The sequence below is a fragment of the Falco naumanni genome, chromosome 6 (genome assembly GCF_017639655.2).
Source record: "Falco naumanni isolate bFalNau1 chromosome 6, bFalNau1.pat, whole genome shotgun sequence".
Classification (NCBI taxonomy): Eukaryota; Metazoa; Chordata; class Aves; order Falconiformes; family Falconidae; genus Falco; species Falco naumanni.
Genome location: NC_054059.1, coordinates 50379799 through 50402131, shown reverse-complemented (window position 1 = coordinate 50402131; position 22333 = coordinate 50379799). Strand labels below are relative to the sequence as shown.

Sequence of the window (22333 nt, the reverse complement as noted above, 5' to 3'; positions counted from 1 at the left end):
GGCTGTTGGCTATGAGTCTTGGAGGCTGGCACGTACCCTTCCCTGTGCCTCCCACCGCCCCTGGGGGGATCCCCTGTGTGACACTAGACCCAGAAGCAGGGTGGAAAGTAGCACAATACCTACTCAGAACACAGAGCTCATTACAGGGAGAAAAGGCCGACCATATACAAAGTCATTTGTGCTGCCTTTGAGTCACAGCTGGCCATGTAGGTTTGGCTAACCCAGCCCAGCTGTTCCCAACCTCGTGTCCAGTGCCGGGAAGTTACAATGCAAGCAAGCCTACAGCTTACTGGTTTGAAAGACAGATAGTAAAAATTGACCAGAATGAGTGAATATTAATGCTCAGTATAAAGTTCATGAAAAATTTAGTGATGTTTTCTTTATTTTTTTTAAATAGGAACTCTGCTTGTAACTGCCATTGCATGCCGATAACATCATTGAATGATTCCCTACGCCAGATCTCCTCTTTCCCCCGTCCTTCCTAAGCCAGCTCAGATCCATGGAGTAGGGTGAAAATTTTGGACTTCTTTTGTGCTCGTGTGTTTTTTTGTGTTTCCATTTCTATCATTTCTATGTATCCCTACCTCGCTGTAGTGCAGTGCCACATTCTACAGGTTTCAGCTGAACAGCTCAGGATCATTAGCAAATGATGTAAACTGCCGCCCTCCAGAAAAGCTACGCAGGAGTGGGGTGTGGGCCTGTGCTGCGTGTGCAAGCAGCACGCAGCCTTGTGTGCGTGAGAAAATGGGTCAGAGATGTGTAACCTCCACCTGCCTCCTATCCAAAGTGCAGTGTGGTCTGTGCCCCGGAGACAATCCACGCACTGTCAGTGCCCAGGGGTCTGTGTCAGCAGCTCTGGGACACGGTGGGGGGGTGTTTCCCGGAGGTGTGGCGCGCCCACCCTGCTGTGCACCGGGCCGGGCCGGGGTGTGCGGTGTCTGCTTGCCCCCGGGGACCCGCTGCCACCGGGATGCTGCGAGGGGCGGCGTGCCCAGCAGGCCGTGACCGCCAAGGGTAGTGCCCTCCATGTGGCACCTCCTGGGAGGGGGCCCGCGCCCGTTGTGGGTGGCTGCGGCCCCGTGGCTGCTGTTTCCTGGAGGGGTGTAAATGTGCCTGGGGACCGCGCAGCCCAGGGCCAGCCCCTAATCGGTGGGCCGGGGCGCTGCGTGGCCGTGACGGCGACCGCGGGAAGGGTGGCGTGTGGTGCCGCCCGTGGCGCCCCCCGCCGGGGGTCGCTGGCGGCGGGGTCCCGGTAGCCACCCCTTTCCCCGGGAGCGGGGCCCGGGCGGCGGAGCGGGGCCCCCCGGCAGCGGCGGCTCCTCGGCGGGTCCGGTCCTGCCCCCCGCGCGGCGGGTGGGGCCGGGCCACTCGGGGGCCGCGCCGGAGCCTCCGCCGCCACCTGAGGCCCCGGCGCGGGGATGTGCGGGCGGGGCGGCCGCTGCCCTCCGCGGGGGCGGGCTCCCTCGGCACCGAAGTTTGCCCGACTTGTGCCGAGAGAGGCGCGTCCCGGCGCGGGGGGGGCACCGCGGCGGAGGAGGAGCGGATCGGCGCGGTCCCGGCCGCTGCGGGCGGCGTGTGCGGGGGCGGGCGTGGAAGAGGTGGGCGAGCAGCGATGACCTTTGCGAGGAGCCCGCGAGGGAGCGGGCCAGAGGCAGCGCGAGCGGCAGCGGGGGAGGATGGTCGCTGAGCCCCGGAGCAGAGCCGCCCCGTAATGTCACCATGTAAGTCTCCTCTCCGGGCTCCGGGGCGAGGGCTGCGGCTTGCCGTCCGCGGCGCTCGGGGACCGCGATATCCCCCGCGGGCTCCATCGTGGGGCACGGAACCCCGGCCTATGAGCAGGGCTTCCCCCCACCCTCCGCCCCCGTAGTAGCTGGTGTGTAATGTCAGGTTTGAGCCTCGCAGGTGGGTAGGGCTGAAGGAATGGGGAAACGAGAGAGTCTCACGTCGGGCGCTCGCAGGGCAGGGCAGGGCAGGCAGCGCTCTGCCCCGGCCGGGCTTCGGGTCCGCCGGCGGCTCCCCAGCGGGGCCCGGGCGGCCGCGGCCGTTCCCAGAGCACCGTAATCCCGTCCTTAGGGCCGCTCTGGTGAGTTTCCCGGCGCAGGGAGCCAAGGAGCGAAACTCTTGGCCCCGCTCGCCGCCCGCTGTGAACGCCGGTGCCTCGGCACCCGCCCGGCCCGGCCTCGGGGCCGTGGTCGCGCACGTCGAGGAGCCCCGTCCAGCACAGGCACCATTCCCAGCCCTCCAGGTGCGGTGCCAGCACAAGTAGGGAAAAAGGGAGAGGGAGGGCCGGACGGGCTCCATAAAACCTTCCCAGCCCCACCGCTCCTTGCCGCAGCGCACGGAGAGGAGGAGGCAGCGCGGGGCTCCGCCGCCGTCCAGGGGCCAGAGGCGGCGGGGGCGCCGCGGGCGGGTCGGTGGCTCCGCGGCTCCGCGTCCTCCTTCCCTACCGTCCGTACACACGCCGCCTGGCCCCGGGCGGGCCGCTGCCGTGGCCTCTGGGCACCTTCCCCGATGTTTTGCCTTCACTGACAGGCTTTCACCGAAGGTAAGGCAAGGTACTAAGGTTTGGGGTTAGGCGTTGGCAGCCAGGGGGACCTGTGGCTGGACCGAAGGCAGTCAGGGGAAGGGGCGAGGGATGGGGGTTTCTAACAGTGCACGGTGAAGTTAAGGCTGAGATGAGAAAGAGTTCTTAAAGAGCTAGTGTTGCACTGCTACCGAGCTGCAAACAACCGGCAGATTAGTTGCCTCCAACTGGGAATAGTTCATTTTGAACGGAAAGCCAAGGGACTCAGACAGATCTGATAGAGCTGGCACTGTTTAAATTAAAAGGCAGTGTCCTGGGTTTTTTCATCTCTTTCTGTGAGTGTGAGGGAGTTTTCAACGTCGACTGTAAGAATAATTAGGAACGTGTTATGCTTAACCAAATGAAAGTTTTAAGTGGTATTACATAATTAATCTTTCAAGACATTCGCGTACTAGAGTTAAAAACAAGGGTTTCAAAGTTAAAGTCGACTCCTCTGTTAACCTGCAGGGACTGAACTGTGAGTTGTAATCACCTTTCACTTGTTGTAGTTCCACTTAAGAGTGATTAAGCTTAAAATCTTTTTGTTTACAACTTACATGAGAAAAAACTGTGAAATTGATGTTAATTTTCTTTTAATTTCAAAGCGTCAGCAACATTTTTCCTTAATAACTTTAGACATGTCAAAGACCAAAGAAAGTCATGTCAGACTGCCTGAGGCAGAATTCACATCCTACTCCAGGGAACTTTGCCGAGGCTTTGAACAAGGAAGATGGTGTATTCAAATATGTATTGCATGTTTTGAGACCATACAGTATACAAATGCTCCAGGATTATTCACATTCTGTGTATATCTTCTTGCAGAGTTGTGCGCTCCCTAAAAGGTGATAATGTCTGGCTGCTGGCATGTAGAGTAAAAGGTTCAGTGGTTAGATGTAACAAGACTCCCACTAATTTCATCTTGATCTATGACAAGTTACGATCCATTTATGGTTTAGATAAATTACTAAATTTTGCTCTTCTGGAATGAATTGTGAATAAGCTCATTGTCTCCCTATGTTATAGGAAATGAAAGTAGCTGTGGACTGGACTATATTGAATTGGTAGCTAGAGTGCATAGCTGGTCATGTCGCACAGTGCCTACAATGGAATAATGCAAGTCCGTAGAAAAATTAGTAGTTCTTCTATCATACTCCAGAGAAGGTCACTTTCTAATTTTTCTGCTCTTAAAAGAAAAAAAAAAATGTTAGGAGGGATAAGAGTATGTCCAACTGTAATGGATGTACTCCTAGCTTAGGTGTCCTAATAGTCCCCAAGTATATTCAATAAAATGTTGTTTTGGTTCTGTGTTTGACAATCTACAATTATTTATTCAGAGCTACCAGCATGTTACCAGCTGGGGACAGAACAGGGCTTTTTCATTTAAATTGAAACAAAATAGAGAAGAAAACCCAGTATGAACAGTGTTCAGCAATTCTAATGTACCCAGGGTTAAAGACTGAAATAATCCATATATATTCTGAGCTCTTTTTTATGGACTGCTTTGCTTACTTAAACTCTTCGTGTATTTTAGTACATTGCTGTGCTGTTATCCATTCTCTGAGCTATTGATGAATATTAAATGACAGAACACATCCTTTTAGTACTATTTAAAATAGCAGCACAAGACCAAAAGGGTCTCTTGGGCCGTCAAGTCAGTGCTGTTGTAGCAGGGGACTGTATCATCCCTTGACAAGATATAAACCAGTCCAGAATTGTTTGCTAATTTTTCTATTGAATTATTCATATGCTGTTTGGATTCAGTTCTAGCTGTTACTAACACTAATAATCAAGAAAATGAACCTTATAATAAATATAAACATAGTGGGTATTAACAGGTGAATAATATCTGCAACTAAGTAGTTTTTTTGATGCCTGGGAAGTATTTAACAGCTGCTCTGGCTCCTTTTCGTAACTGTCTGCCAATTGGGATGTCATATTACAAAAGTATCAGGGATGGATTTTGTTATGGAAGAAGACTTTTTGTTGGCAATGTGTTAGCTGACTTCTACCCCTGACAACTGCTTGTGTGAACAGGGGTGTGACACACCTCACGGTGTAAGGCTGTGAGCAGTCAGGTTTCTGAATTGTGGCTTTTTGTCTATGCAAGATCTCAAAAACATGTGAATAACTGATTTCCTCACTCATTTATAACACTCAGCTAGAGGTTATGCTTTTTAACATAGATCTTTAAAAGTCCTCTCCAAAAAAAACAGGTCTGACTCATGGTGCCTGCATTAGTGGAGTCTTTTGGTAGCATGCTTCTTTTGTGGTCACTCTTATTTGGATTTGATAAACCTCTTTTTCTTGTCAAGTGACATGATGTAGTGTAAAGAAAGTTCTTTTTTCCTTCAACAGTAGGGAATATAAGTGGCGTAGACAGGTTTGCTATTTTTTACCTATTTATTTTGGTGGATAATTGATTTATTATTATTGTATTTTTTATTTTAATTTTTATTTTTTTAGCAATTGTAGAATTATCTAGCCTTTTTTCCCCAGGGAAAAGAAGTCTTTGTAATTACTCCTTTCTGCTTTGTTGCTTGCACTTATTTATGCTTTGCTCTGTTGTTGATTATCCATGTTTTTTAAATCTTTCTTGACATGCTTTTTACAAGAGTGAGGATGAGGAATCAAACAGTAAACTAACACTGTGGAATACTGGCTTGTAAGTGTTATCACAATGCAAGTAAACATTAACAAATAGAAACTGGCCAAATAAAATAGTGTTCTCAGACTAATGCAGAATCTCAGATTCTTTAAGAAGGGCACTAAAGGCAGTGTGACTGGGTAGATTCACTCCAGACCTAGGCAGCAGAAAGTTGTCATGTTGTTTTTCCTTAAGTATCTCAAAAGTTGTGTCTTGGATTATCCAGCTATTCAATAAGCAAAAACTCCAGCTGAGTTCACAGAGACATCAGAAGTGGTGATTGCCATAACACATAGAAAATGTACCAATACAATGAAAACCAACACAGATTTCTTCTGAATTACTAAACAATTTCCATTTTACTACTCTGTGAGTATATATGCATGCTGCATGTGTTTGCATATAACCATTTTAATGTCTTTAAAATGACTAAAGGGCTTCTGTTCAAAGTCCTTTTTCTAAAGTAAGATTAAGGGTACTGTGGATTTATGAATTATATACATTGAACAGTAACTGTTCCTAAACCTCAGCATTCTGTTGTCTGAGACTGTAATAGGTATTTTTGGGTCATTAAGTTGAAGGACAATAATTCTATTGTTTGATAATCTGGTTATTTTGCATGTCTGGCATCATCAAAGAGATTCTTGTATTTCAGAGCCCAGAGTATTTTGTGCTTGTCTTCAACACTTGTTAAGTTTGACTTTACAATATCTCAGAAAAATAAATCAGTTTCAGATTCCTAATTTGATACAACTAGCTATAAAGAACTGGACTTCTTTTGTAATCAGACACTTGTGCTATGTAACACTGCACTGAAAGGAAACCTAACTGATTTCAGCAGTCTATTGAAGTGCCATTCACCTGGGCCCATTGGCATCTAATCCACAGGAGTGGTTTGATGAACTACTACTTTTAAAACTGAAACATTTGTTGTTCCTTTACAATGGTTTATCTTGCTGCATTAAGTTTGGCTTGTCTACATTACAGAATTCCACTTTGGGAAGAAACAGGAGCTGATACTGGGAAAGAATTTACATTTGCTCCCAGGTTTTACTGGCAAGTTCACAGCAATGCGTGGGGAGCAGAAGGAAGATTATTTTCCCAAGTTTAAGAAAATTAATTTTTCTTGCCACTGAGTATGACCTCTGTACTTTCTTTCACTTACCTCTTTCGCATTTTCATCTTGATAAATCATACTGGTGGCCATTCCAAATGCCTTTCTTTTTTCTGTATTTAATATGCACTAACCTGCAAGACATTTGTGTTCATCAGTGTTTCTTTGTGACTATTCATTTGTGGTTCTTTTTCACATACTCTTGGTGGGAATAGACTTGTGAAATATTTTGGGGATTCTGCTAGACGTTTGCTCCCAGTATAAGCAGATAATACCTTACCAAACAAAAGCCAGTGACCATGGCCACGTAAGAGGAGTAGAAGTTGGTCAAAATAATTCATGTTGTGTTTCATTACTTGTTGCTTGCTTTTGCTTGTTGCTAACTTGTTGAATAAAATGATACCGAAATGTAATGGAGCACCATTCATTTTGGATACATGGTTAAAAGTCTGACCAAATTTATTAAGAGTCCTTCTTGCTTCCTCTTCTGCCCACTATGGAGGAAACATTTTGGTTTAGCCATTAAATGTCCTGTGTGCTTCAAGGCAAAGGAAACTTTAACTTCAAGCTATAACTGGTAAATATTTTTATATAATTGCATTGGGTTTATTAAATAATAAAGATGTCCTTGACTTCACTGACAGCACAGGTGAGCCCCTAGATTTTGGCAAGGAAAGTTTCAGGATTTTCATTAAAGTTGTCAGCAGAAAGTGTTGTAGCCATCAAAATATTAGCAGTGAAAAATATGGAAAGGCTGGTTAAGGGCAGAGGCAAATTCTCACCTACCATCTTCATATAGTTAATAACAAACATCTATGTATTTTATATATACATATATTTGAACAGCATAGATGTATTTGTCTATGTAAATTATGTAAATAGGTAAAGTAAAACTTTGCAGCCTCCAAAAAAACTCTTTCAGACTGTCAACATATGGGCTGTTTCTTTTACTGAAACACCACCCACACCTATCTGCTTAGAAGCCCAGCGCTGACCAGTCTTCCACTTTGTTGTCCACTAAGAACCAGACAGCATCATTTCTGACCCTTTTCAGCAAGCATAGAGACTTCTGTCCCTGTTTAAGCAACACTAGGGCCATCCATAATTTTCAAGTGCTACTTTATTTACTGGTAGTTACTAGTTTGAGTAACAGGAGTATTTTCTCACTTTCTTGACTTGTAAAGCTTGCTGAATTCTTGCTTGCTTTTTTTTCTACAGGATGTCTCATGTAAGTGAAATGTGGTGCTATCACTGGAAATGGAAGCTGCAGCACTGTCTCTGCTTGTTTACCATATATATTATATTCATGCAACAAGCAGGTAAGTCGGCGTATAATCTTCCCACTTAAATAAATGGTCTAGGAGCCAAAGTTTTGATTACAAAGGACTACGCTTACATATGACTGAATTAGGTACAATATAATATTTTGAGGAAAGTGATGTGTTATAATCATTAGCTGTGATAGGTTGGGTCCTATTTCCTGCTACTGCTGAATTTTCTTTTTGTTGTTTTTTATAATTTTGCTGTTATTGATTTTTTTTTTCCTTCGAATTCTTTCATTTTACCATTCCTTTGCTTTTACCTCATTAATACCTACCTCTCTTTTGAATTTCTTCTGGTTGGAATACTGTGAGTAATCATGTAGTTCTTCCATTTTCCACAGTGCTGTTTGTGCCTGTAGATTGTGTATTCAGTAACCTTTCACTCTAGTTCAAAGCTGTAAAATAACTGTAGTATGCTTATTATTTTTAAACACTTTTATGATTCAAATAATACAAACATTCCTCAGCAAGCTATACGTGCATAAGATAATCATACACTGTAAAGAACAATCAGTTTAAACTTGAAATCATCTTGGTCTGTAGTGACACTTGAGTACACAGTAATGTAACATATTCTGACTGTTTTCTTTAAACATGTGAATGAGAGATTTCATTTACTAAATGTCTTTTCCTAACCACTAGAGTGCAAAGTATTTTAGGAGCTCCAGCTGCTTTACTGGAAAAAACCTCTGGAGTTTATTCTGGAGCATATGAAAATTTTGGAGCAGCTTGTAGTGCTTAGCTAATTCCATATCAAATGGGTAGTGTTGCTGTTACAGACTTGCCATTGGAAAAAGGATGGTTTATATATAGAAAGAGTTTCTGACTTCTTTGATATTGTTTTTTTCTTTAAATAAAAAGTGCAGGGGGTTGGGTTTTGTTTTGTTTTTAAACCTGCACTTTTTATTTAGGGAAAAAGCGATGCAGTAGCTGTGTGGTAGCAGTTTCCAGCTCTATGTCACTTTAATAGGTGCTTTCCATTTCCATTAAATTGTGTAGCCAGAAATGTTCTTAGGTCCCAACTCTCACCCATGGCTCCATTCGGTGGTGGCCTTTGTGTCCTTGTGTTGCTGGGCTGTATGTGATACTGGGCCATGCAGCTGCCAGCCTCACCATAAAGTAATCAGCAAAACCTGCTCTAATTTACAGCTGCTGGAGGCTGTTGTGGAATGACTAGAACAGTAAGACCCGAAGACCATTAGTCTTTGCTAATTACTTTTGATAAAAGTTTAGTTATTGAAAATGCAGGTGACACAGCAAGGGTAAGTCCCATGAGCCAGAGGGTCTTAGCCAGTATGCTCTGAGGACAGAGAAAGCCAACTACAAGCTCACCAGTGCATTCAGGTAATCTCAGCATATCATTGCTACCTGTGCTGGTACTGAACAAGTAGATGGATCAAAAGCCCTATGCCAAACTCCAAGATACACTTTTACAAAATCATATATGCCCCTGACTAACTACTTCACCAATGAGGTGGTTGGTGCCATTGCATTGGTAAAAGCAGCCAAAGTGTTCAGCTAATTCAGTCTCCTCTGTTATAGTTACCGGTGGAGCTCTTTTCTCAGGCACGGGTTTGGCATGTGGAGGCTCAGAACCAGGTCTCTGATGGAAATCAGAGGAGAGACCTGAACCTGGGTCTTTACATCTCAAGTACATGCCCCTGGGGTCTTTTTCTTTCTTGTTTTGACTGGAAAAGATTTGCAATCTTCAAAACTTTCAGTAAATGGAAAAGACATTTCCCTATCTTCCTGAATGATGAGTAGGTAAATAAGGTATGCTGGAAACACCCAGGTTCAATAGACAAATGTTTGCTGTTCAACAGTGAAAGAGATCACAGATAGTCTGCTGTTAATACCAAATGAAATGAAAATGAGGCATTTACCTTTACAGCAACCTGTCATTTGGCAACACTTGCCTGTAGACCCTTAGGATTCATGTGTCTTTTTATGTTGATGTAAAAGCATAGGTTATACTGCAAAAATGGAGTTAGTTTTTAACTGAGCAGGGCAGACAAGGTGAGAAACACTGCTGCTCCTGCATTTTGTATTGTCTGCTCTTGAAAGGTATTGGTCCCTTTGGCTGTGGATTCATATGGCATCCATAATCTCTGGCAGCTTAAGCTTTGCTGAAGTTACAGTAGAAATATCATAAAACCTGACATTCATCCAGCTTCACTAGTGAGCTGTAAGCTTAGAAAGCTATTGGGGCTTATTAAGCTTTGCCTAGAGGAGGTCACGTATAAGCAAGGGATTAAGATCATCAGGTACAGGTTTTATGGATTATTTACAGGGCTATTCATAAGGATAAAAATGTCAGTCATGCTGTGACATGGAAAAAATGCAAAAGTAATAATGTTATAGTTTAACTTGAGATGAACTGTGAGACTTGGCCTGCTTTCAGAAACAAAGTTTAGGAGAAGGATTACACAGCGGAAAACTTAGAACAGGGGCAGGATGGCCTGTGAAGAGGATATTCAGCCACAAATTGATCAGTTAAGTACTAATGAACAGGTGCAGCAGTGGAGTGTAATCCCAAAGTATAGGCCTGATACCTCAGAGGAATCAGTGGATGGAGTCTGACACTTAAAACAGAAAGACGGAAATAAATTATTAAAAAAAAAATATTATGAAATTATAGAACATACTTTAGTTAAAATCTCAGCAGCTGTAACTGTTCTGGCTTACTGGCTTCAGGTCATGCCTTGTGACATGGGGTGAAGTTACAGAGCAGCTCAGTAAGCAACTTGGCAGGTTTCCATTCCTGTCTGTGGTCGGTGTCCCTGATGGCTTTGTGTGAGTCATTTAATTGTGCCTCAGTCTCCCTGTCTCTAATGATGAATGATATGTCTTGCCTCCATTGTAAACAGTTTGCCTATCTTCCAGTGGAGGGACTGTATAGAAGCTGAGATGTTACGATCATGGTGTTTTAAACAGAAGTCGTTAAATCTGCTTTTATCTGAGATTCAGACATTCTTAACTTTCCATTTGTATGTACATAATTCGTTTCAGAGGGCCTAAAAGAGAACAAAAAGAGTGAATAGAGTTCTGGAAAACATAACTAATGGGGGCAGGCAGAAGGAACTGAGATTTTTTTGGTCTAGAGTAGGCAGAAGGGGGAATGCATAAGAACTGAGAATATTTAAAGAGATAGCTGCAGTGGGAACAGATAGATGGATCTTTCTGGGCAGCTGAAAGGGCAAAAAGAATGGGCTTAAATTACAGCGAGATAGATGAGGAGAGGGCATCTCATCAAAAGGTATAGATAGCAGTGGAATAGATTGCCACGGAAGACTGGGGAATCTCAGTCCTTAGGAATGTTTAGTAATATCTGCCAGAAATGGTTTAAATCTATAGCCCTGTTTCCTTGGGGCTGAGAAATACATTAGGTGATTTCCAGACTTCCCTAATTTCTGTAGTGCTTCCCTAATCTTTGCCATATAGAATCTGGTTTGGCTCAAAATCTGGGAAATGAGGACATCCATTGGAACTTGCACTTCTCAGAATATGACAGCGCTTTTGCTGTGCCTACAAAATTGTGTTGGTGGTTGTCCTGTTGCAATGGCCTCATTTTCACCTGACATATGGAAGCAGCAGTTCAATATGGGAAGTAAAAACTGGCAGCTTCAGGTGTGTGTAACCTCACAAAAATTGTTCAGTTTAGTCTCCCCTTGCTTTTTGGCTTTTCTGCTCTCATAGCAAAATGTCTAATATTTCAATATTGTACTGTCTCTTGGTTTTGCCTGTGCTTTCTGTGATAACCCAGAAGCAGAACTGGAGATTTTTTATTGACCTTAGAAGCACATTCCAGTTTGCATAATTACTTTCCAATGTCGTTTTCAAGTCTCTTCCCAGTACTGAACTTCAGGTTTTTGAACACTTGCACATTTTGGGGAGATTGCAACATCCTTGTAAAAGTTTTTACTTTCTGTCATCAATAGATACATAATTACCCAAGAGTCAATAGCCATTTTATGACTACCATGCAACTATATTGAGTTTTATTCAAGATGTGGAAAATATTTATTTTAATAAAGCCATGAGTATGTCAACAATTCTTATTACACGATTTCTGCATTATGCCCCATACTGCTGTTATCACAGAATTACTATGACTGTAACTAATGCCAGAGTGAGCATTTGTCCTTTTGTTCATCCATCAGTAAAGTGCATTGGTGTCTGTAGCCACTTTTCCATGTCCTCAAAGGGCTTTAATGAATCCCCAGGAGCTCCCCAAAGAGTAGGTTTCAATTCAATTACAGTCCTTGAAATCTGCATTTCATTTAGTAAGGATTCAAAGCAAAAACTTGTGCAGTTTTTAATTCACCAAAAAAGAGAGGTGAGTAAAAAGAATAAATCTGAAAGCAGTTCCTTCACCCACATGGCTGGTAATGGTCTCCAGTAAGGGGTCATCTCTGCCCATCATGCTTCTCAATTGGAACTATGAAGATAAAGGAGGGATTAAAGTCCTCCCTTTGTTTATGGCAGAGTTTCAGAGTGACCGCGCTGGCCCAGGAGCCTAATACGAGATAGGAAGGGAGTATGGTGGGAAGTATTGCTCACGCCACCAGCACTAGCAGCAAGAATCACATTGCCATCTGTGAAAATGAGTTGGGTTTTATCTGGAACAGCCCGAGTCAGGAAGTGTGTTTTTTCACCACAGACCTGAAACTGCATACCACAGGCAAGGGCCAAATATCCTATCACCACATGAATGATGAAATTGTTGTCAGCACGTTCCCTTATCTTCCTCTCTCTTAGCATGTGCACAGCAAGAACCAAAGTGCCAAGACAGCAGCCCAGTCAGCCAGCACAATCCTTGCGTATGGCAGGGAGGCAGGGGATGATTTTATAACATTACTACTGGCACTTTATGAAACTTCTCCCATGGCATCCCCAGGGTGGGAATGGGCGTGCATATATTGCTGGGCAGGGTCAATGTGACTGTGAGTGTTGCCCCTGACTTAGGCATGGATATTCGCGTTTCTGAAAGTTACAGAAGAATTTAGAAAACCTGAAAAGTTTGGTAAAAAAAAGTATTCGGTTTGGCAGTCTCTTTCTTTACATAGACATACATACATCATGTGTAATTAAGAGATTAGTCACAAGGAATCTGGATATTTAATAAATAGCTCCAAAGTAAGTATTTTTATTCTTTCACCTTTCTCCGTCAGTCTTCTTTTCTATTTTAACATAGCGTAAGCAAAACAAATCAAAAGCAATCATTTATGTTCTGTTTAATATCTAAATTTCTGTTGGCTTGAGGCATGTGTTTAGAATTTCTGCTCATATAAATCTAGCAGACAAAAAGTTACTGGTTGGCTTTCATGCATTTCCCTTAGTCGACAGTTCATTAATGTCAAAGTAAATCACAGTTGGAATTAATTTCACAGGAAGCTGCCTCTCGTTACCTCTGTTTACTTTTTTAACTGTAGTTTTTTGATGGTGCTGGTAATTGTTTTCCCTAAAGTGTTTGAACCTTATTGCATTAACCATAATTATATTGCCTTAAAAGCACAGTGATATCTCCACACACCCCCTCTAATATGCACTTGTAGCCAAACCCAAATGCAATATGGTCAAACATCACAGAAATTCAAAAGCTGACTAGGACCTCATCTTACAGGGTTGCTGCATTCTTCTAGTAGAAGATAGGCTAAGTAATGTACCTTTTTTTCTAAAGGATATATGTTTCACTGAAGATCCTATCTTTATGACCTGTAGATTTTAGAATCCATTTACAATTTTCTTTGCCTCATTGTTTCTGTTCACTGTAAAATATTAAAAGCATAGCCAAATGACAATTTGTCAGTTTGTCAATATTGTCTATGACAATGGACAATAAAAATCTCTAGCTCAGTGGTATATCTAATAATAGTCCCAAAATAACTTGTGGCCAGATGGACTGTGCTTTACAAAAGGCTGTCTCTGGTAGAGATTATTGTGTAAAGAAATTAAGTCTTTATGTATTTGTCAGTTGCTCCCAATGAAATGAATGAACATTCTAAAGTATGTTTCTGTCTTATTAAAAGACTGAAGTCTTTGAGAATGTCACGTTTTTTCTCTTGTGGATTAGAAATGTGAGAAATGTTACATCATGAAGTGAAAGCCTTAACGAGGAATAGAAGTTTTCCAGATAGAAGTACTTTACATATAAGTCTAGCAGTCATACGACATGCATTTCACTATGTATTGCAATTAATAGAGTAATTAAAATGGATGATTTTATATACCAGTGGACCTTTTAGAAGTGAGTGATTACCATTGTGAAGTCAGCATTTCTCAATTAATCATATAATCTTGCATATTATGGATGCATATTGCTGTGTCCCTGATTGTTTTGCCGGAGCATTGGATTTGTATTATGTATGGAAAATACTAAAATGAGAAACAAACAAACTTTTATTTTTTAAGAATTTGAAGAAAATCAAGGGAATTAATTTTAGCTAGAATTTATTAAGGTACTAAGAAATAAGAAGACCCATCTGGAAAATTACATTTCTTAAGATTGTGTATAGAAATACCTCTAAGTAATTCACGTGTACTGTTTCAGAAGTCCTTCCTTTCATCATAGAAGAGAAAAATATCTTTCCCATGAGAGGAAAATAAAGTATTTCAGCTATAGACTGTAACCATTTTCTACAGAGTTAACTAATATTAGTGTAATAGTGATAACTTACATCAGAGAGGTACATCCCTTACTGTGATGCATTGAACAAAAACTACTTTTCCTGCCCTAAATATAATATCGGCACTCATATCAGGGGAAGGGAGGGCTTCCAGAAACATCTCTTGTTTTGTCTGGGTTCAGTGCTTGCTGGTCATCTTAGTTCCTGTAAATGACAGACTAAGCTCTAACTCTTGCTGCAGTATGGGAAAATTAAGTGCATAATTTATAGTTAAGAGTTCTGCTTATGTAGCCTGGCGTCCAGGTATCATTCACATTAGTTCATTTTATTTGCCTTCCTTGAAGGATCAAGCCACTTTACACTCCAAGCCCAACTCCAGTCATAATTTTTTTGGTACCGCTATGGACTTGTACTCCTTTTTTCTCATCTTTCATGTTGTAGTTTTTACCCTATGGTCTGAGACACCAGCAGCTTCACTTCAGCAGTATGTGGACTGTTTTCAATTTGTTAATTGGAAACAATGTTGCTAATTGTCCCCAAGATTTCAGGCCCCAGACATGCTCACCAATTCCCATTCTGTGAATTTCCCCTTTGGGGAATTTCCAAACATCTTTTCAGTTATTTACTATGTTGTCCAAATTCCAGTGCAGCAAATAGTCACTTTTGACCAGAGAGGCCACCACAGTGGTAGCTCAGATGATTGCTTAATATTCCAAAACTACAGATATATCAGTCAAGATGTAAGATACTTAATATTCTATAGAAGTGCAGCTTGGCATATTTTCAGAGGACTTTTTGAACGTTGTTGTAAACTGAGAAGGTGTGTGCTGGAGAATATTTTGCTCGATTAAAGACTGACAGAACATTAGTTACCATTCTTGAAACCAATTTTTTTCTGGATATTCCCAAAGCAGTCCAGCTGTCTTCCAGTGCTTTTTTCAGGGCTAAATATCCATAAGAGTTAGTTCTTGCAGAACACAGGGTAGATCCATGAAAAGATCATCACACAGCTAACATAATTTTTGAAAGGATACAATGCAAACAGAGTTTTTCCAATTCCAGCTTTTTCAGTCATGAATATGCTTCTTAACGGGTGTCAGACAGAAAACTGCAGCTCCGTATCTTGGACAGAGTTTGTTTTGTGCATGCACTGGCTTTTCACACCTCTTTTGATTAAGAGCTGTGCAGTAACAAATCCATACTATGAAGCTGAAGGCATTTTTTTATTGGAACTTTCTTTTTAGGTGGAGAAAGACCTCATGGTCGAAGTTATTACAGAGGCAATTGTACAAGTGGCCCAGTCCTCTGTGATTTTTGTTTTGTGAGCAGTGAGGGGAAGTGTTTGTTTCTCGTTGTCTTGAATTTACAGGAAAGGTTTATAAGCAGGTTTAAATTTTAAATATTTTACTGGTTTTTCTTCTAAATCGGTGTCTAAATGTTTTCCAATTCCAAAGTAATGTTAGTCATATACCATACTCACTTTACAGAAACTGGAAGAACTGGAAGCATATGGAGAATCCTGAAATCAGCTTGTCTGCTGAGTCATTAAAAATATACCAATAATTCAGAGGTTTCATGCTGTGTGGATGTCCACCAATCCAATGTTTAAAAAAAAAAATCACTCAAGTGGTGTTAGCTTATCTTGGATTTTAACTTTGGTTAAGAGAATTGCTATATTTCAACAAATCATATCTGTAATACACATAAAGAAATAAAAGCAAAATGCTGATGTCGAACAAAGACATCATTCATACAATGAGTTAGAATCTATGACTTTTAAAAACCAACATATTGTTTGGCTGATAAAAGTATTTAAAGGAAGTGCAACAATAAAAACATTGAGCCCCCTCCCTTGCATGGGTAAGCACGGTACATCAAATGTTCTGTCTGCACCAGCTGCTCTGGTTACATTTGATGATGTAACTAGTTTATAAAAATGTAGGGTTTTTTTCTTTGACCTGTCAGATTTTGGCAGCATGTTGTTTCTGTGATGTGCTGTAATTTGATCTTATTTTGGATTGGGTGTGCATCAGCTCAAGTTTTGCCATTGGAAGTGGCAAAAACTTTGTATAGCAGCAATGCCACCAGTCGGAGCTTCCCACTCTCTGTCTCTGCATATGGGGAATTACTCTTCTGTTAAGTTTTTTCAGTGCTTTACAAGTGAATTGCATTTAACCCTGCATTCTGAGAAGGGTCAAAATAGGAGAAGTAGCACTGGTACAATGATGAATTCCTCCGTCTGGTGGCACGTGGCAATCGGGAGACAGTACTGAGGATTAAAAAGGCAAACATCTCTATATATACACTCCCTCCTCCTAATAAAATCTGTGCATATTTTTCATGTGTGGGTAATACCAAATGAGTGATTTCTAAATCACGTGCCAAACACCAGTAACTTAGAAGTTACCTGCAAATAATATGTTTTTATTAGTCAGTTGTTTCTAGTTTTTGATCATTTTCTTCCCCCTCCTTGTCAAAAGTGTCAATGTATGCCATACAAGTATTCTCTTTTGGGCAACTCCTGTAGTTACTGACTCCTTTGGCTACTACTCTCAACAAAGTATCTGAAGTTGTTCTGCATTGTTTATAGCATATCAGAATTGATATTCTGGCAATTTAATTACATCATCAATAGTTGAACTCAAGATCTGGGGAAAAAAATTGCCTATTTTCTTGTGCTTGGCTGCATAAATCTTTTCTGAATAGCGCATCATAGCAATGGAATGCATCTGATGCCAGAAATGTAGCTGAGAAGAGTCCAGTTTTTAAAGTTATTGTTTTCAAAACATTTATCTTGCTTTATTATCTTAAACAGTTTTCTGATGTAATAAATATTCTGAATTTAAAGGAGAAAATTAAAATGTTAATTTTAAAATTTCACCGTATATTTTTATTTCTAAAAAGAATTAAATTTCTTAAACAAAAGATTTTTTTCAGGGAAGTAAAGAAAAATAACTCTTACTAATAATTTGATTGGAAAAATAATAAAATCAGCAAGCATGTCACATGTTGCTTGGGTTGTTTATGCTTAGGAGTGGTGAAATTGCAAAGATCTGCTTTAACCTTGAAATAGTTTTGCACAGATTTTGGAAGAAGATATAAGGAAACTCTTCAGTAAATGTTTAGCTCTATATAGTCTGGTGGTTCCTCCATTTTAACTGGATTGCATAACATTCATTTTACTGGGTTCCACCAAAGTCAGTGCAAGTTTTACTGCCCCCTTGTATAAAAGCCAAGATACATCACTCTTGAGCACTTTGGAAAATCCCTCCCCAAATAGAAAGTATTTGGAAGTTGGTGTCTTGGCAAAACAATATTGTTGTGTTAGAGGAAGCCAAAGTTTCTGCCCCATGCCTTTAAAAAATTTAACCTGCATGATGCTGCAGCATTGCTGTTCAGTGTTCAGAAAGCAAAAAGGCTTACAAGAACGAAAGAAACATTACTGTGTACACTTGGCAGTGATTATATGTTGTAACTTGTGGGTTTTGTCTGCAGTTTACTGTGATCTCACCCAGTAATGCATGAAATGGAAGAGAGTTTTGTATTCTGCTTTTTGTCTGTGTAATCCCCATGTCATGTGAATCCTGACTTTGTACTTAAGAATTGACTTGAGCTCCAGCAAAAAACTCAAATGCACAAATGCTCCTGAAAGGACTGATACTGAAAGACTTACTCTTCCAGCACTGTTAGTGCTTTATGGAGGACATGGTACCATTTGCAGGAGTTTGGTGCGCCTCAGATTTCCAGAGATTCAACGGGAAATGAGCATTCTCAGCACTCCCAAAAACTGAGCTGAGAAGGCAGCATTTTTGCTGTTTCACTCTGTTTTCAGCTAGGTTTACTGCATCCAGTTGGGGATTGTTCAGTAACCGGCAAAGACAGTTAAAATATAAGAATCCAGAAGTCCACTCTTGTTTCTACTACCCATCCAGCCATAATCTGCCTGGTTTTCAATCCTAACACACAGAGGAAAGCATTTCTTAAATGGATTGCTTTTGATTATAGTGGCATGAAAGATTTTTTGAGCTTTCCTTATGTTTTACTGTAGTGTGTATGTTTCTAGTGAGAAGACAGCTCAGCCTCGCCAGAGTTTTAATCTTTAGGGTGAGGTCTGCAATGCTTCTTATCTTAATCAGCTACTGTGTTTATTCACTTGAAATATGTAAAAATCTGAAGAAACATCTTCTGTTAGCAGGCATGAAGCCAAACTAAAAAAAAAAAAAAAAATATATAAAAAAATATCTGGTCTTTATGGTATTTCACATTAGATTCTTATTAGCTTTCCTTTGCAGAATTCATTGTAAAGAGTGATACATGACAGCAGAATGGAAATCTTGCATATTTGAAAAATAGGAAAAGGTGTTAAGCTAGAATCTGGTCATCAAAACATGAACCTTGTGAGTCACAAACATAAATTACTTAATAGCAGCTGATGAAAATTAAAGGAAACTCTTTTTTTTCCTGCCAAGAAGCTCTTCTGTGGTACTTGCAATTTGTTCTTTATCTTCATGTTTGTAGTTTAGGATTTTTTTATATTGGCCCTCACAATAGTTCTTATAAACAGTCCCCATTACTCCTTTTATATTATTCCTTGTAAAACATGTGGTGTTGTAGTGTAAACTTAGAAGTACATATAAAATACCAATGGTAACAAATACAATAATCAAACGCTATGCAAGTAGACTTTGCATGGGCAAGTTAGTCTATACATTCAAGAGCTGGTTACCTGGAATGCAAGGAAATAATCTGTGTCATTAGATACCATTGTTGGGCTATACTTACCAATTTGTCAACAATTATGAAAAACACTGAAGACTAATGTGTCCAGTCTAAACACTGATCTAGCAAATATGTTCCCATAAGGATCTTTCTAGGGGTTATTGTGCCTATTACACATACAGTTTTCGGTAAGATTAATAAATCACCTGCTATGTTTTTAAAGTTCTAATATAAATGTTAAGTAGTAATAATGGTGGTATTATATTATTTTTCTCCATTTCTCTTTCATAAGTAAGCCAGTAATCATCGTCGTATCTCACAGGAGATACAGTCTGGATGTAGGATCGCCCATTACCCTGTGCTTGTGTACCAACATAAATAAAGTTACTTGGCTTGTTCTTTGTTACTACTTTGAAAATTCAATTCATATAAATTATATGTGATAAAAATTACTGATAAAAATGTCTATAAAACATTATACGTTTATGATGCAACTCTAATACAGGTAAACATTGAGCTAAACTTTTGGAACAGTTTAAGGACAAATATCTATACGGAAACATGTTACTGTGTATATTTGGATTGTGCAGGTGGATCTCCTGTGCTGTCTGTGCGCAGTGACAGATTTATAAGTGTAGCCCAATAGCACAGAGCCTTTGTCCACACTTTAACTAAATTATGTTCTTAAATATGGGCTGCTTTGGTCATGGAAAAGTACATTGTATGAGTCTTGGATGAATAATATTTTTCATTGTGAGCACCTTTTTATCAGCAGCAATATGAGAGGTTTGAGTGAATATCCAGACTCCCAATTACATATGGATATTGCCATTTCCCTGTAATCTATCTTTTCTAATTACGACACAGTACATTTATTTCTGAAATTTCACATGCTATTAAATGTCTCTTACTTGCCTGTTACTGCTTTAAAGTAACACAACCCTTCATTCCTACCAATTCTGACAACGAGTAAGACATTTACGTTTTTTAACTTTCTAATCATTTCCTCTCTTATGTAGAGGTGAGGAAAAGACTGGGATTCAGCTAGTGAACTGAAATTGAGAATGATAACTTCAGATCAGTGCTTGCTACTTCAGGTGAAATGTTGGGGACCTGTGTGGTGGAAATAGCAGTGTAAACTAGTGGGATAGGTTTCCTTTGTCACACAACAGTGGTTTTCAAAGTTTGATTTAGTCTAAATAATAGAAAAAGGCTTTAAGAAGGAAATATTATAAAGAAAATACTAAGGCTGGAAAGCTGGCAGTTCAATAATTTGGAAATTGAAGAACTGAAGAATTCAGGTTGCCTATGAAATTTTCCATTTTCATATCCACCGTGATGATGTAGGTTTTATTTACAAAGTCACCTGCTTTTTGTCATTGGCCTCCAGCTTTGTACAGAGCAATCGTGCTATGAGGCTGAAAATAAATGTGGGTTTTAAGGCCTTTGCTTAATATGTGGCCAGAGGTAGAATACGTACACTGAGCGAGGCACTGGATTGCAAGATCTCATGGCTGGGGTGACTGAAGGCTGTGCTAGAAAACTGGACGCTATCTCTGACTCTTGTCTGCTAGGGGTGGCTGAGCAAATTAATTTCATGGCTGTCTTTCATGTGTCTCATTTTCTGTGCCTAATTTAAAGCTATAGAGTGATTTGCATCTATAATTGCAGTTGAAGTGAATAGGAACTGTGTTTGACTATGTTAGCCTCTATATAATGCCACAAATCATGAGTAAGTTAGGTCTTGTGTGCCTGAAATGAAACACCTAATGTTAAGGGATTCTTCCAATCTTGATATTCCCCAGCTACCCCTCAATAAAATGTATTTAAGAATACATCTTCCCTCAAATTCATATTGTAAGTTTTTAATTAATAAACATTGGAGAAACATTCAAATGTTATACTAATGAACACCACAGAAGAGCTGATGAGGAAATTGGTGATTCTGTCTCGGGAGAGAACTGGAATTGCTGCAAGGCTGAGGGTCACGCATCGAAGAACGGTGGTAAAGCAGGATACTGAAAAGTTGCTTGTTTCATGGGATTTGTCCTTCCTGTGCACTGAATGAGGTCCTGCAAAAACGGTAGTGTGTGATTATGTAATTGAAGATTTTTTTTTTTCAATTATCTGCACAAAGGCCAAAGGAAGGTTAACTCTGGCATTTCCTAACTTCAGTAGTCCTTGATTGTGCAATCCTAATGGTGCCTGCATGTTTCTGGGAGGGGTTTATATTGTTGGTATGTGTGTGTATATGCAGATAAAGATGTGATTACTGTTAGAGATGCTTACTTAGGATTTTAATTTAACCTGTATGCAGAGCAGAAAGTCGTGTTAACAAGATGTTATTTACTTATTTTTCTTTTTTCATTCATTCTCACTTAATCAGGATGTTCTTCACCATACTTATGAGACAGTTTAAGGAAGATGAGATTGACAGTAATTGGAGTAATCAAGCCACTTCACTGTGAAGCTATTAGTTTAGGAGTAAAACAGCTTTCCTTTTGATTTAATTATTTATTGTGGCCTTTGAATGACCCAGAAGTTAGAACAATAGCAACCTCATTCTGTGTGACCTATGTAATGCCAGAACATAGTATTTCATAATGAAAAAGTAAAAAGGAACAAAGAGGTATTCTGTTGTAGTACTTCCTACATGCTACTATCACTTGTAAGATCCACCACCCACCACCCCCTTCATTTTTTTATTCCACCTGTAACTTCAAGAGGATTTCTGGTTATGCATTTGAAATATATCCTTTCTCCACCTTCTCCAAGACAATATCTTTCCAGGGTGATACTGTGCACAAGGGTTTTGGTGGGGGGTGGGGTGGGGTTTGGTATTCTTTTTTTTAGGCACTGTATTCTTAGTTTATTGATGGTTGATTTGTGTCGTCCGGTTGGAAAAAGGAAACAAAACACTTTGCATTTGGAATTCGATGTTATGCTTAGCAAAAGAAAGACAAGAAAATACCTATCTAGAGAAAAGATGTTAAGGCTTCTACTTCTGCAGTGCTAGTTTCTGGAGGAGCACTTCAGGAATGTTGGAGTCTGGATGTGTAGGTCCCATGTGGACTGAGATTTGAATGAAGGTGGCATTTTGCTAGGAAGTGGGGTTCTCTGAAATGCATAAAATCTTTCTGTGTATCTGAAATAATGGCAGGGTGCCCAGAGCTTTGTGGAAAGAAGCCTACTTCTTCAGCAATAAATAAAATAAGTAAGTAAATAAATATATTTAGTCAAGGGTAGGATATCTTTGATGTGAAGTTCTTTTGCTAGATGAAAGACTGCAACTGGCATGCAGTGCCAAGCATCCCCCTGCTTCCTCAGTGCCTTTGGTGCCAACAT

At 40.4% G+C, this 22333-nt stretch overlaps 1 protein-coding gene across 5 annotated transcripts in view; it reads left to right on the top strand.

Annotated features, from left to right (window-relative positions):
* Window positions 1-1434: 1434 nt before the first annotated feature.
* ADGRG6 (adhesion G protein-coupled receptor G6) overlaps window positions 1435-22333 on the top strand; it is a 112261-nt gene continuing 91362 nt past the window's right edge. For 2 of the 5 annotated variants that reach the window (XM_040598810.1, XM_040598809.1), the window contains exons 1-2: window positions 1435-1721; window positions 7540-7640. In XM_040598810.1, coding sequence (XP_040454744.1) covers window positions 1720-1721; window positions 7540-7640 — 103 coding nt within the window. In that variant the 5' untranslated portion in view covers window positions 1435-1719. The remainder of the gene's footprint in view (window positions 1722-7539; window positions 7641-22333) is intronic. The other 3 variants (XM_040598807.1, XM_040598808.1, XM_040598806.1) reach the window with 2 other exon arrangements.